The 15,649-nt window shown below is 39.9% G+C and overlaps 1 protein-coding gene and 1 long non-coding RNA gene across 4 annotated transcripts in view; one reads left to right on the top strand and one right to left on the bottom strand.

The window, feature by feature from the left end:
• The window catches only part of LOC107273916 (peroxidasin), a 129,841-nt gene that overhangs the window by 30,879 nt on the left and 83,313 nt on the right, over nucleotides 1-15,649 (top strand). For all 3 annotated transcript variants that reach the window (XM_025091201.1, XM_015752550.2, XM_025091202.1), the window contains 3 exons: nucleotides 824-964; nucleotides 3,697-3,770; nucleotides 4,073-4,219. In XM_025091201.1, coding sequence (XP_024946969.1) covers nucleotides 883-964; nucleotides 3,697-3,770; nucleotides 4,073-4,219 — 303 coding nt within the window. In that variant the 5' untranslated portion in view covers nucleotides 824-882. The remainder of the gene's footprint in view (nucleotides 1-823; nucleotides 965-3,696; nucleotides 3,771-4,072; nucleotides 4,220-15,649) is intronic.
• Nucleotides 7,960-8,627, bottom strand: LOC107273917. Its single transcript, XR_001539369.2, has 2 exons — nucleotides 8,422-8,627; nucleotides 7,960-8,346 (listed from the first exon to the last, which is right to left on the bottom strand). It is a non-coding gene; the product is annotated as an uncharacterized LOC107273917 (long non-coding RNA).

The following is a 15,649-nucleotide window of genomic DNA, read 5'->3' as shown; positions in this document are numbered from 1 at the left end:
CCCCCCTTTTCCCCCCCCCCCCCCGGCCCGTCAAGCGAATTTTCGCGAGCACGTCGAATGCATCGCGATTTCGCGCGAGGGTTGCAAATAAATGTCACCCGAAGACGGTTGAATTTCCTGCAGCTGCAGCCACACTCGAGTTGCCATTTGATTTTACCCAATATTCCCGATACGTCAAGATTTGGTCTGGATTGAGAAAAATTTGTCGATGGAGGAAAAAAGAAAATCCCGTACCTGGATAAGCGAGGGGGGTAATTAAAAGAAAAATAATTTACGAAAATTCAATTTTTTACCTTGGACTTTTTTTTTTTTAATTTCTCATCAAAGAAATATTTCGTTCGGTATATTGCTTTGATGTTAAACTTGAAACAGTGTATGGCTTTAGGGGTTGTTTGTATGGCATCGAAGCTTAATTGATCATTCGGGAGCTTAAACAGGACTTGGGCTTTTGGATGAGATGGGATCAGAGTATATGGGATATGTAATATTTCGTTAATTGGAAAATGGCGTCCACTGGTTCTCCTGTCACGGACTGATCGTCAGCCATCTGCGTTTGCATTTGGATTCTACTAAATTCAGGGTTAGGGCTCTGCGTATTTGATTCGTAATTGTGGATTTACGCGTGTCAAGTTTTCGGCACTTTATTCGCGCGTTTCTACGTGGATGATGGGAAATTGTATAATTTTAATTTCTTCCATTTTTCTTCAGCTCACAATTTTCGAAAATTAAACTCCATGGATGGCAGGGGACCATGGAGATCGAAGCAAAATATTCTTGAGCTATTACGTAACCGAAACTTGATGTTTTCCCTTTTTGGTTTCAGATTGACGCACGAGCGACGGTGGTAAACTCTTGAAAATAGAAATGAGTTGAGAAGCGGCTATGACGATGAGAAGTTTATCGGCCGTGGTGGCCGCCATTTTGCTTCAGCTCGCTCAATTTCTAACAGCCACGAACATACCCAGTAAGTATAATTTTGGTCATCATCGTTTCAGCGTGACCTTAGTTCTTGCTAGAAAATAATGGGATTACCAGCCTGAGGGAGCTTCTTGAAAAATTCCAACATCCTCATAGATGATCTCATCATTTTTCTGGGTACTTGCTCGTCCCTTAACGGTTCTCGTACCTGTAACGGTTCGTGGTTTTTTCGACCAGGTCGCCACTGCACCGAGCTTATACGCCCAAACCCACATGCCTGCCACATAACCGTATCCATTAACCTAAAAATGTGTTACAACCGGACGACCTCGTATAAAATATTTTTCTTGTGAAAAACTTTTTTTGACAAATTTTTTAAAATCCACCACCCACTTTTGTTCGTGATCGTAGGACGAAATTTGGTTTCCAATGTTTGGTCACGTATGTACCATGCTTCTACCAAGCCCACGTGTCACGGATGTGCTGGAAAGTCCATAGATCCTGCCCTACGTTAATAGACGCTACTGGAGGTATCAGAATTGTGAATTGGCAAGATATGTATCTCCGTAGTATTACAACTAAGCACTGAAAAGCCTAGGGGGTTGTTTTAGGTTAGGTCAGATTAGCATAGATTTTCGAGAAGGTAAGAAACGGCACAAGTATTGTCACGACGGTCCAAAATGGCAAAATCGACACGAGCGTGTTTTTGAAGTTTGTGAAATTTTTTTTTTTTTTTTTTTTTTTTTTTTTTTTTTTTTTTTTTTTTTTTTTCTTAAAGCATCGTATACGATCAAGGGTGTTTCGTAAAAATCCACCCATGTTCGCAAATTGTTAGACGCTCTGATTTAGTTTGGCTCATCTGGCTAACGATAAGAGCGCCAATTAGCTTTCGCTCCGGGGACAATAATTACCCCGTTAATCGGTTAAGGGTGGCTGCGAGAGTAGGGTGCGTCCGCGCAGCGACCCCCCTCCGCCCCTTTTCCAAATTTATGAGGGTCACTAGGCCCGAAGTGGAATTTCGTCACCTGCGCCCTGTCGAGCAACTTTTTATGCCCCACAAAGGGCTTTATTGCCAAACACTCACTAACCATCCTTCACACCAGAACTACCCTATTGTACTATATTCATGTATGCAGATGGTACAGATAGCGGCAACTTGGATTTCTGATAGTGAACTTGCTGTATCTTGGATAATCAGTCTTCTGCTTGAACTTGACGCGTTTTCTATTACGTGAACAGCTTGCACGCTTCGGATATAATATAATATTGTATTCTTTTTTTTTTAATACTATATTATAATATTTATGATATATGTATACATGTATTGTATATATAATTTTATTTAGAAGCATAATTTTATTAACGTTACACGGAGATTAATACAGTCAAGTTAGGTATGTTGCGCAGGGGTTGTAGCTGAGGGATGACGACCCCTAACGTGAAAGGGGTAAATTTTCGAAAGTTCGTCTCGAGCAACTTTTCTTCGACTTTTGGAAAAACTTTGACGATTTTGAGCTTTTACTTTCATTGCGCGTAAAATAAATTCGTATTATATAAAGATACCAGTCTGCGACTAGGGAATTATTTTTGGCACTATTTCGACCGGACCTGATGAGCTGGCGTGGTATTTCGCCGTGGTTGTTTCCGAAGGGCGTGGGGGTGTCGATATTTCGTACGAGGGTTGGAAAAATTGGGGTAAACTAGGTAAAACTGGCGTTGGATTTCGCGGGAGTGTGGGAAATTGCGGGGATTGTCAATTCGACCCTCTTTTTTATTTTTGTGTTCGACGGACATTGCGACAGCTTCGAGGATGATGGGTAATTTTTGTCTGACCGCCAAACGTTCGTAACGTTGCGAATCCGTCGGGATGTTTTCGTCTCTCGCGAATTGTGCGACGGGTAAAAAATTGGTTTTGCAAAAAAATTGTTGGCTCGCGGGAAAATAATAGCCGTCACTTGCTTGTCGGAGACTGCGTATGGACCGAAAGGGATGCTGCGCGACAGATACACGCACGAACGTGAGATTCGACGGCTCAATCGATTCTGTTTCTTTTTTTTGTTTTTTTTTAAACTTTCCGCCGTTTTGGATAATTAATTTTTTCTTTCAACATCTAACATATTTCGGCCAGGAACAAATTATTGCACGTCCCTCATTTCTGTAATTTCGTGTAATCATGTAATTCGCAGTAGACGTAACCAGCCGTGTCCGGTTTTAAGGGTGATGAATTCATTAACGTCTTCGTTCCCCTTTCAGCATTCCTTACATCTTCAGAAACTCTTTCGCAACGTCTCTTAGCGTAATTGGGCCTTCAGGCTTCTTTGCACGAATTCGCGTAGCTAAGGTATATAAGATAACGTTCTTAATCAGACTCTGTCTTTCTATCTCTACCTCTCTCTCTCTTTTTTTTCTTTATCACTCTGTCAGTCGCCATTACGAAATTTCTTTGACTCGTCCCGAAATGAACCTAAATATCAGGGGAACTGATGTGAAGTAATTTTTAAGTTTTTATTATTTTCTTTTCCTTCCGTTTCCATTTTTCCACCCTCCCTTTCACTAGCATCCCCCTCCAGATTCGAGTTATCAAAACGTAATGGAAGATGGTAAGAGGCAAGAAATTAATTTTGCTTCAACCAAGTATTCCTTGCCGTGTAAAACGCGACAGGCAGTGCAATAATCATTATCCGTACACGATTAAAATTCTCTCGCCGTTCCCTTCGTTACTCGAGCATGAATAGTCCCGTCAAAGAGATTGAAAAACCATCCCTTTGATATTTTCAGTCGTCAAGCCATTTCCCGGACTGGAGGACCTGCCCAAGTCGTTCTGGCACGAGCTCAGCTCACCTTTCACCGAGGTAAGTAAACCGTCGAGTTCACGGAGTTGACGCGAGGGATGAAGTGTAGAGAAATATAGAATAAAAACATTTTTTCCCTAAGCAAGATTTATATTCCGTCCCAGTGACAGGGTCGTAAATATACCCACGTGGAAAAACGCGTATCCCCTTCAGCAGGTCTTATCAAGAGCAACCCCAAAAAAAAAAAAAAATGTTCTCACTGGCTCTAAGGTCCCGTATGAAGTTCACGTAACACGTATCCCTTATTTTTGGGGTTGGTCCATTCTACCTTATCACCGCACCTGATCATCCTCTCGTTTCAGGTCTACGAGGAGGAGAGTCTTGCCACCGAAATTGGTGCCACTCCTGAACCTAGACCCTTTTTTGAGGACGACGACAGCAACATCACGGTCCAGCTCGGTGCTCAGGTACACATGCACTGCAGGGTGCAGCATCTTCAGAAGAGAACGGTGAGTGGATTCTCGTTTGAAGATGATTTCTTTATGCGGTTTGCTCGTCCACGTAATGTCTGTCCGTGACGTCGCGACGCCCGGTCCTTGACCAGGTTCCCTTGCTGGACTTGACAATGCGGAAGGTCCCGGTCAATTATCCGAAGCACCGTCCGTACTTTTCTCGGGTACGGACAATTTTTCAAAATGCTTTGGACATTGGGTACTTTCGAAGGGTCGCGACGAAAGGCGACGTACCGGAAAAGTAGATCCGACGACCCTGCCAAATTCATACTTTAGCTTTAGGCGGTTATTACGCTGAAAATCAAAATTGGTTTCTGTCACTTTCACGATGGATAATTTGAAATTTACGGTACGGCCAACCCTTGGGACATTTGGATGATTGTATAGGAATACGGAATTAGGGCTAGAGAGGATTAAGAAATAGGGGTTGGGAATATTGATGATTTTTCATTATTAGGGTCATGATGTTTGAGTCCTTGTCAAATTTTGGATTTCATTAAAACTGCTTTTCTCGAAAGCGAAACGTTTTCTGTATACACGACCGCGGGAAGTAACGTCGTCTTAAGGGATTTTACGAGGTGGGCTAGCGAGTCCACCCTTATTTTTGGAACCTTTGGTCAGTTTCTTGTTTCTTTTGCTTTTTTTCTTTTTTTTTTCTTTCTTTCTTTTGTATTCACGTATAACTGTAACGCCCCTACGTTCCTTGGAATACAAATGGCGATTTATTCGCTCGACTTACTTCCCTTAAGAGTCTCTGTGTGTCCCGAGCGATATCATTCCTTTGTATGGATACACCGGGTATAAATAATAGCAGCCACTACGCAGCCACTGCTGATGTATGAATTCGAGATGACGCTATATCTATATATAAGTCTGTACGGTATCTATGAAAAATATCATAAAGTATCAAACTGATTCGATTTTTCTTACAAAGAGATCAAAACGAGTTATGCTCTAAGCGTGTTTGAAAATATGAAAAAAAAAAAAAAAAAAAAAAAAAAAAAAAAAAAAAAAAAAAAAAAAAAAAAAAAAAAAAAAAAAAATTGATAAAATAGTGGAATGGCAATTATTAAATATCTCATATTCTGCGGCACAGAGATTTTGAGTCTGTCCCGAATATTATCGACTGAAATCCGTTTCTGAATCGTGATTTGAAATTCAGAGAAACTTCATTCTGCGGCGAGGGTGGGCTTGTCGGTATGAATAGATACGTACCATCCCGTTTCATCCCTTACCTTAATGTATACATATATATACATATATATATATATATATACATATATATATATATATACATATATATATATACACGGTTATCTCTCGTAATTTTCACCCTTCCTTCTTCTTCTTCTTCGGGAAAATTCGCGAGCCCCATTTTGTTTCTTCAGTAACCGCACTTCCTGTCCTTCTTTTTCTTTTTTTATCGGAAGAATTTCTTTCCTCTCCCATCCCTTTGTTCTATCCTCGGCGATTTCAACCCTCCCTCGTCTCTCAGGACTCGTCCCATACCCTTCTTTTTCCGTCCCTCCTTTCTCCTTATTCTCCCAAAGGAAATTCCCGGAATTCCTCGTGAATATTTTCCTCTTAATTTCGTGGCTTCATCGCTTTATCACTTTATCACGCGACGCTCTACCCTTACCACGTATGACGACACGGTACTACCCCAAGAGACGTTATCGCGGCGGCTCTTACCGTTTTCCCTTAATTAAAGCGTCCCGCGGAGACGATTTCTCGGAAGCGTCGCGACGCCTGCTTTCGTGCGACCCCCTCCCCCAACGTTACCCGTATTCGAAGCGTTACTCTCCTTCGGGACCGGATCAGGAAATTACTAAGCGGACTCGGACGCTTTCATCCCCTATTATTTTTTGAAAAATTTCGTAAAAATTTTCTCAACCTTATTACTCCCGGTAAAGTGATTTTCTGCGGATAAGAGATATTTTTTACAACCCCTAAAAATTATTTCCACCCCCTACACACCCATCCCTTATTCGTAACGAATTTGCTTTATCGCCGCGTGCCAACTCTGCTTCGCTGTAAAATATTTTTCTGACTTAAGGGTGGTGCTCCAGAAATTTGTTTTCATCCCTTATTTTCTAGTTACTATACAGGTGTGTAATTTTTGCTTTTCACCTATCTCGGCTATGGACTCTTTATCATCCAGGATCAAAGCAATCAGGTACAGTCGTTATTTCGCATGGCTTTTCATTGTTATTGTGTTCCCTTGAACGGAGCTCAAAGGTGTTTCCTTGCTTCTTGTTCATTTTAATTTTACAGTGACTGGCTCGGATGCCGGCTGGACCGTAAATTTTTCTTTGGAAAACTGGTAGGGACGGTGAACTCTCGTATTTTTATCGTGTGAAAATATCGTCCACTACGGGCGTTACGTTTCCCATAGTATTTCTATCGTAAGGGTTAATAAACTATATCGTTGACAGCTAAGATCGCCTGGTGCATCTTGAGCAAGGCTGCATATAAGATGAGGGTAGGTGGAAGGTAACTCCTTGGTCCTACCTTTTACATGTGACTTACGGCTCCGATACTACGGCAATTATTCAGATTTATCGGGAACATTATCCTGGGTGATTTATAAAATTTTATATCTGACCTCTCAAGCAGTATAACGTAATGATATATGCGCGCAATGGTTACGCAGACGAAATTTTATCAGTCTGATTTGACAGGTGTCGTGTCATCATTCTTTTTCATGTCGATCTATTATGTCGTTGTATTAATATTCCAAAATTGACGAGCTTTAAGTAAATTTTAGGAACATTTTTTACAATTTTTGATTTTTTTCTTGTTTACTTTTTTTTTTTTCTTTTATTTAGAATTTATAACGTTTCCAGTATGTTTTATGTATTTTCACAAGTCCGCTTTAGCGATACGTTAGGCTGCTATCGCAAATTACAAAATTCTCGATGTTTTTGATTTTTTCCAAATCGTCGGCGATGTTCAAAAATTTCACTCGGATCGATACGGCGCGATTGGTGCCTCCGGGCTTGACGTTACGGTAGGATTTCGTAAGGAGAGAATATAAGAGAGAAGGAGATAAATGTATGTAAAAAGAAGTACGAACGACGAGGTGGAAAATAGTGAGAGAGAATTTTTCAAATAAAAATTCATATTTTTGTGTTCTCCGCGAGTTGACTCTTCCTACCGTATTCCACGTTTTGCATATCTCTTATCACCGAGAGACATTTCGATATTTGCATAAATCTAGGGAGTTTCGTTAAAGACGATCCATCTCTTGTTTAACTTTTTTTTTTTCTCGCGGGAATTTCAAAAACGTCACATTTCTCCTTGGTAACCTTTTTTTCTTTTCCCCAATGTCATTGTCTGTTTTTTATCTGCCGTAAGAAAAAGAATAATGAAGTCACTCAGAATATAAAGCTTCTTAGCTGTTAGTTACATATAGCGATCGAGGATAAGTACATTAAAGTTTGGATAATTTCAAAAAGAGACAGCCAATAATAATAACTTGAAGCCGATTACGAAAGTTATTACAGGGGTAGTTTTTCTTCATGGAACAACGTTTAATTGGTTGGCAATTAATTTGTTCTAATCGATGTTTCTGTCTTAATTAACCCCTCCCCCCTTCGAAACTGTTGAGCATTTCAACAAGTAAACGCGTGTAATAAAAATCTTTATAAAATTCAAAATTATCGTTGTATTATTTTCTATAATTTCTTAACATGAATGGTTTACTTATGGACACTAATAATCGCTATACAATTATCTTAAAATTTTAACCATGATATTAATTCCACGTTCATTTATAACCCATTCAATTTATAAAATTACGAAATTAAACGTACTCATAAAAAAAAAACATTGAAATAGAACTAATAAATTATACACTAAAGTCAATCTTATAGGAACCGATTATAATTAATATTTCTTATCTGTCTGGATAATGATGACGGTGTCCACCGGTTTAGTCTCCTTATTTGAGTCCTAGTTCGGTTCGTAACGACTCAACAGTTTTATAATATACAGGTGGTTTTACATGGTAGATTTTGTTGTTAAGTGATCGACCTCCTCCAAGCACTTCTTGAACTTTTCATCTGTTATCCAGTTTTATCGTTTTATAAAGAATTTAGGTCCTCATTTAGAAACCCTGTCGCCTAGTAGGAATGTGCATTAAATAAAATTAATAATGGAATATATATATATAAAATATACAACGGAATGTATAATACCTTTGATCGCACTTAGCACACGCCTTGCTTACACGACGGTCAATTGACGAAAGGGAAGAGCACGATAATTGCTATTCCTACCAGGGACTCTTACTTACTGGAGAGGGAAATCTATCGCCGACAACGCTATCTATTGACTTAATCTTAAAGAGTTTGTAACCGCGAGTTTCGTTACAATTCGCAGGGAACTCACTGGGTAAACGCACGTTACATCGTAATTTTCGAAATAACCTTAAAATCACCCATAACCTTTAAGGCAAAACGTTTAATGCCACATACCCGGGACCATCGTATCGGTACTTTATTAAATATAACAAAAGGGGTAGGTAGCAGCATCGCGTGTCACGTGGCACAGTTGATTCTAGGATATAAAGTTCGTAGGTCCTATGGGGAATGGTTATAATTTAATTACGTCACGGTTGGAGGGGTCAGGTGACATTATGACTTCGGGGTTACTTTCGAATAATTTACCGAGGTCGCTCGACCTTTTTCTTCAGGGGACGAGAATCAGTAAGTGTAACAGCGCCAATAGGACGTTCCGAATATAAGGGGTGCTTTTGCACATCAGACGTAATTTTAACGCCGAAGGGTCAAGGGGTCACGGGAAAATTCGTAACAATTTCATGGGCGATCGAATATCCCTGAATGCCGATATTGATTCAATTATCGATATAATCAGAGGCACGTTGATTAATCGAGAATTAAATTTTTATCTCTCGCGCGACTTTTTTCTTTTTTTTTTTCGGAGGGGTTGGTATTTGCAGAGCTGAATTACGTTTCCCCGGGCATCGCGTGTGTACTCTGGGAAACATAGGGTTTTGGGAGTTTGAAAAAGTTTTGGGTTTGGATCGTTCGGGGGGGTCGCGCAGTTACTTTGATAAGAGGGAGACGATCTTGTTATTTGAGGATAATACTCTCGGCTCAAGGGTAGTCCTCGGAAAAGGTTATCTTTGCCTTAATATTTTTCAAGCTCGTTCCTAAGCTTTTTTTTCTTTTTTTTTTCTTTTCTTTTTTTTTTTTCAACTAATTTAAAACCTTACGTCAATATATTACTCTCATGGCATTCGGTGGGTTGCAATTTTTCTGATACAACTCAATTTCACCTTTGACTCCTGTATTGGATATCCAGATGGCGTAACGATACCCAATTGACCTTTCCACCCTCTATGCTCTATATCATACCATCCCTTTTTTTGTCTCCGAGAAATCGCCCTGCTGGAACCGTTCAGATTTCTTTAAAAGAGCTTTCCTTCCCCTCTCTCTCTATCTCACCCTTCACCCCTCGACCCCCCCTCTCTCTCTCTCTCTCACTGAACTTTTCCATTTCTCTTCCAATGACCGTCCATTCACGAAATTTCATATCCGACGGAACAGCTACAACGCAGAGGATCCTTAATGACCACGCTTACATGCAGTCAAAGAGGTCATATGTCAAAATATTTTCCAATTTTTTTTGTTACCCTCCCCCCTCCGTGTCAATGGCCAAAGCGTACCTCGCCCTACCCCATGTTACTATTTAAAATGGCACGTTTCCCTTGAGCTGTACAGTCACGTCGAAAAATATTGAGCATCTTTTTTTTTTCAAAACCCTCTCTACTATGTATTTTGATTTTTTTTTAAATTGTCTCTTGCTCATTTTCGGGTTCACCATTTTCACGTTAATTGCACGTTACACCGTGTTACGCAATTGTAGCCGATGAAATTGTCCCTCCGCAATCTCAACGCGATCAATGCCTACCGCATTCCGTACTGAAATGTTTAGTTAGGTACGCGCGTGTACACAAGTGCGAGTATCGCAGTTGAGCCAACATCGTAAATGTTGAAAAGCGTCGCACTAACGTCGGTAAACGCACGTAGTCGAAGCACACGCGAATGTTTATTGTCGGGAACGGAACTGCCGTGTGCTTTTTAAGTAGTGCAGGCTTGGAATATAATTTTTATTTTTATTTTTATTAATCCCTTCGCATCTACCAACGCACGACGCGGGTACTTTATTTGGAAATTAAAAAAAAAAAGTACCTTTTATCCTTGGTGCTCATTATTTTTCTGTGGTAAATTTTTATCATGCTTTTTCATAGTTACATGCTGGGATATTAGAATTTTTTTACTCTATAGAAAAAGATATTTAATATGGCTCGAGGCTATTTCATCCTTTACCCGCTTTCGTGTTTTTGATAAAATTTTTATTTCAGTTTTGCTTTATTTTTTCTAACTATGATTTCAAACGTACTCGTGATCAGCGGTTACCCTTGTTTTCTTTGGGGTACTTTTGAAATTATTTTTTTTTTAATATTTAAAGAATTTTTTTTTTCTTTTTCATAGTTGCTCAACGTTGGTCATGCTTGGATGATTTTTTTTTTTTTTCGTCATTCAATGAGGCTTGATCATTATTTTTCTACTGTTTGGATCATGCGCTGGAGTCATTTGTAAAAGTTGTCATTACCGTAGTGGTAGTGGAGGGAGATAAAAAATATCCTTTCACGGGATCACGATGGAAGTATCCATTCGTATGTCAGCGGCCATTGACGTGGGGAAATTGATTTCTTCCTTTGGGAGAATTTATCCTGGGGGATTCTATCGTTAACCGGATGGATTCAATGGCTAATGGTCTGATTTTGTATATGTCGGTTCAAATACACGCCAAGGTTAAGATATTTTGACTGAGTGACTGAGCTACGGGAAAATATTTTCATTCTTCTTTAAGACGATCTCGAGATTTTTTTTTTCATCCCCTTTCGATATCTTGCATTAACTTGAAGATAACGTTTATCGAGCATCTATCGGATATATATATATATATATATATATATATATATATATATATATATATATATATGTATGACAAGCTTGAATATTCCCATAAGAAAATTGATATCTTCCAAAGTGTATCTCGTGACTTTTTATTCCTCCCCTATACTCTTCTGATCACCCTTTCAGAATATCGATCTTTATCGATTATCGGAGAGTATCGAATAGCACTTTGGGATAGGAACGAAGCTTGATTGATTATTACTGGGATATTGATTGGAGCGGAATAAATATTTTTCGAATATTTTTGCAGAGTGGTATAAATGAAAAAAAAAAAAAAATTTGATATATTATCGGGATCGATCCTCGGTGGAAAAAAGCGTGTGGCGATGTTTTCGACTTTTGGATGTCACGTGACGTAGGTTTTGTAATAACAGGAGAAAAAAAAAGGTTGTTGCGGAAGGATGAGGAAATATTGCCAGGCTGTAAATAATACCGAGGGAACCAAAGAGACGAGGAAGAGCGGGAGGGGACGAGCGAGAGAGAAAGAGAAAAAATATGGAAAGAGAAAAAGGCGAAACAATCTAGTGGTTCGGACAGGACTCTGGGCTCCAGTGATTTACTTTATGGGAAAATTATACCGTGGGCGAGATTGGTAGCACTGATATTACGTAAATGCAGAACGAGTAAAATTGTTAGAAACCGATCGTTGCGAGATTCGCATACCTCGGAGGGAGTTGACGGATTTTTTTTCAAAATTGTATGACAATTTTGAAAAAATTCTTCCTATCGCATTAACGCCCATTGATCATTTGGTTTCGATTTTTCGTTCGAATCCGTATTGTTTCGTTTGCGTCACACGTAATATATTAGTGGACTTATGGTACTGGGGGAGTTCCCGTTGTCTTCCTGATTATCCCAAGAGACTCGGATCATTATTTATGAATATTATTGGTTTCCGCGAAATTGGCTTTTTCCACGTGAAAAAAAGAAGAAAAAAAACAACAGCCCGTAATACTTGGGATATATCTCGTGTTACGTTTTCACAAATTTTCGGATAAAAACCCAGTTTCCAAAATTTACTCTTCTCCGATGGGTTCATTTATACCTAGAAATTCGTAGTGCACGTTGTTCGCATACGAGTTACATAAAAATCTCCTACGGGAAGCGAGGCGGCGGGTATTTCACGCATGTTTTCCTTAGGATAAATATAATTCCCGCTGGTTCATTTATACCTAAAAATTCGCAGTGCACGTTGTTCGCATACGAGTTACATAAAAATCGTGTTTAAAGTGATTCCAGCCATTTACGTCATTTTTAAATACAAAACCTTAATTGTATTCCCAATTAGTTAGTTCCTTGTACCCTACGTCACGTATTGTTCAGCAACAAATTGGTTGGCTACACAACAGTCTCGTTTCGCACTACTTGGTTCCGCTTTTCGTACTACTTGGCTCAACTAAATTCTTCTCAATTTATGGCCACTATTCGCCTAATCCTATTATCTCCCTTTATTTCCCATTCGTAGTTTGGATGTACGCGCGTACCATTGTAGTCCGTCAATAAGATTCGAGAGCTAATTAAAGTTCTGTAGAAAACCAGTACCGTGTGGTCCTTTCTCATTCTCACGCTCTATCTCCAGGGAACGTGGAACTGTTCCGGTTCCCGTGCTGGTTTCCATGTACTATCCACATGTAGTACGAGGATCGATACGGAACTTGACTATATCTACTTTGATATGTACTTTGCAGAACACTTCCTGTGCATTCGTTAAGCGTCACCCCTGTCTTTTGTAATTACCAAAAAAAAGATGATTTTTTTTTTCAATTTTTTTTTTCCAAAAACGCACCAACGCCCTTTGACGCATGGAACTATTCTGAAAGTAATTTTGGGTTTGGGTGGATATAAAAAAAAAGTTTGATGAGAGACGGTGGCTTTTTGACAAAGTCAAAAAATATTATCAAAAATATTATATCCAGTCGTAACTTCAGGAATGATATATCAGAGCTTTTGTATGTCTCTCTTGATCTCTCGATATTATTCTCTTGAAAGCGGACGGGCATCCACTGGTTATCAGTATCAGTCGGGACAAGGTGTTGCAGTCGTACGTCTCGGGGCACGTCGGGCGTTTCGTCGATTTCGCATTTTAAAGTGCTGATCCAAAGTCGACGATTTATCTCGGGCGTCGTTGCAACGGGCAAACATTATTACATTGAAGTTACATGACCTCCCGGCTGACAGTTTGCCAAAAGAAATTTTTTATATCGCGAATTTGTGCCATAGCGATTTTTAGGAACTCTTAATCTCGGGTATAACGATATAACGCCTGGCCGGGACTTTGGAAGGACCCGTGATATTAGGGGATGATGAAGAAATTGTTATTTTCAACTCCTTTCTGACTCTAGGTATGGGAGCGGGAGGTCTTGGGGAAATTTTGTTTTGCGAATATTTTTTGCAATATCAGATTTTTAAGGTTAGCACTTTCTCGCGGCTTGGCGTGAGAAAAATCGTGAGGGAGGTTTCAGGGGAGGGAAGAATGGGGTCTCTACGTGTCAGGAGGGATGGCTCGAGTATGGGTCTGGATGATAAGGGTTGCATATCAAAGAGCTCGTATAGTGGATGGTGTGTTAGAAATCTCTACCCTTATACCTAGTTACTTTCGTATTCCGCTCCTGTGCGGTATTACAAAAGCGAACCGTAAGCTAACACAATTTCAAACCTGAGAATCTGTCAACATTCGTTAAACAAAGACGTAATATGCCTGCCGGGCAGTTTTTTGATTTCCACGTAAGGGATCACCAAAAAACAAGATGATGCGTCGAACAATCTTGGATCACGATGTTGTTTATTTGGGTTTTAAAGAAAAGCTAGTGTTTCTTTGGGAGACGAAAGAGAAATGTATAGGATCAATTTTGTACAAGGGTGTATGACTGTTTTATCACTGACGGGATATTCGAGATATGGGGCATTTTTAAAGTTGCAGCTTCAAAATCAAGTTCAGCAATTTTTGTTTCTATTAAAAATAACGGTAGACGATACAAATCCCGATGACAATTTGGGTGCTCGAAAATTAATTTCAAAATTTCCATTTTCCGAATCTACCATATTTTTAATTAATATTCACGTAAATAGCTCATAATTTACCTCGATAATAAGCAGGCGCATTTACAAACGTGAATTAGCACGAGTAATTTTCTACAACGTCAGCCATGACTCCGCCAACCCCCTTTTCCTGGCGTTAGGCGCGGCGCCAGGATTTTAAGGGTTGGTCTTGTTGAAATTCATGTAGGTTACCCCAAGATGCTTTCTGGTAAGCCTACGCTAAATGACTCTGTGTAAACTAAGCTCGGAGTCCACGCCGGTTCCTTAACCCTTGCTTACCCTTCCGTTCCCAACCCTTAACGCTCAACCCTGTATATACTTCGTAATATGTATATGACGTCATACACGTACAATAACCCATACGTATACCTACAAGTACCAACAGCCACACAGTCAATGCCGGATGTCGCTCTGCCTTCGCGTTTACTACCCCTACGTTCCAGTTCACCCTTTCAAAATCAGCATTTCACATATGTAGCGTAACAGGGGCGCCCGCCCTCTCACGCTTGAAAATTCATTCACGGCAGTAATTACGGCAACAGGTATTAGGCGAGTTTTATTTCCAGCCTACGACGTTCTCCATACGTTCAGCCCAGCCGCGTCTGGCACGCGTTTAGAAAGCAACCCCTAGTACAGGGGGTTGTCCCTTACGGCGGCTGGAAACCGTTGCCGGGATGTTTCAACCCTTGGATGGGTTTTAGTTGTTTGGAACACGTATACACGCGTACACTCCCTGTAGATTTAACATTCATTTCTAAGGGATGATAATTATTTCCTACCGAAATCTCACACTGATTCATCTTTGCGAGCTTTTTTAAGTGGCGGTATATACATTTCTTTTAATTACACGCTCATACTAAGTTTACGTACTTTTGCCTGTCTCGTGCTTCAAATCCTATTTGAATTCGACCCCGCGCGTTGCTTCTTCGTACAGCTCTTGTGTCCCGACTAAGGTCTCGACCAAACAATTCGCACTGGGTTTCATTAAGGTTCGGGATCTGTATGGCTATCTACGCCCCGGTGCCCTCGACTCTGCTAATATTGTGTTACATTTGGACGTGGCCATTGCCATAATTAATTCTCACCTATGTACTCACACTGGGGTACATTAACAGGAAAAGGGTTATACAGATGCACGTATGACCATGGCGACCGCTATTTGCTGTCCGGGCTATATTAATTCTGGGCTTGTCCTGACTCGACTGTACTGGGAAATAATAAAGGATACGTTTATTGGTGATAACAGTGACGAAAGTTGAGACTTTATCAGGTTGAAACAAAATTGTTAATTTCTTTTATTTTTTTTTTAAAGAATTAATATGTCAGGGGAGAAATTCGGGATCGATTGGAATTAAATTTGATGTTTGACGGGAGAGTG

This window comes from Cephus cinctus, unplaced genomic scaffold (genome assembly GCF_000341935.2).
Source record: "Cephus cinctus unplaced genomic scaffold, Ccin1 Ccin1_scaffold1878, whole genome shotgun sequence".
In the NCBI taxonomy this organism is placed as follows: domain Eukaryota; kingdom Metazoa; phylum Arthropoda; class Insecta; order Hymenoptera; family Cephidae; genus Cephus; species Cephus cinctus.
This window is presented reverse-complemented; position numbering and strand designations above follow the sequence as displayed.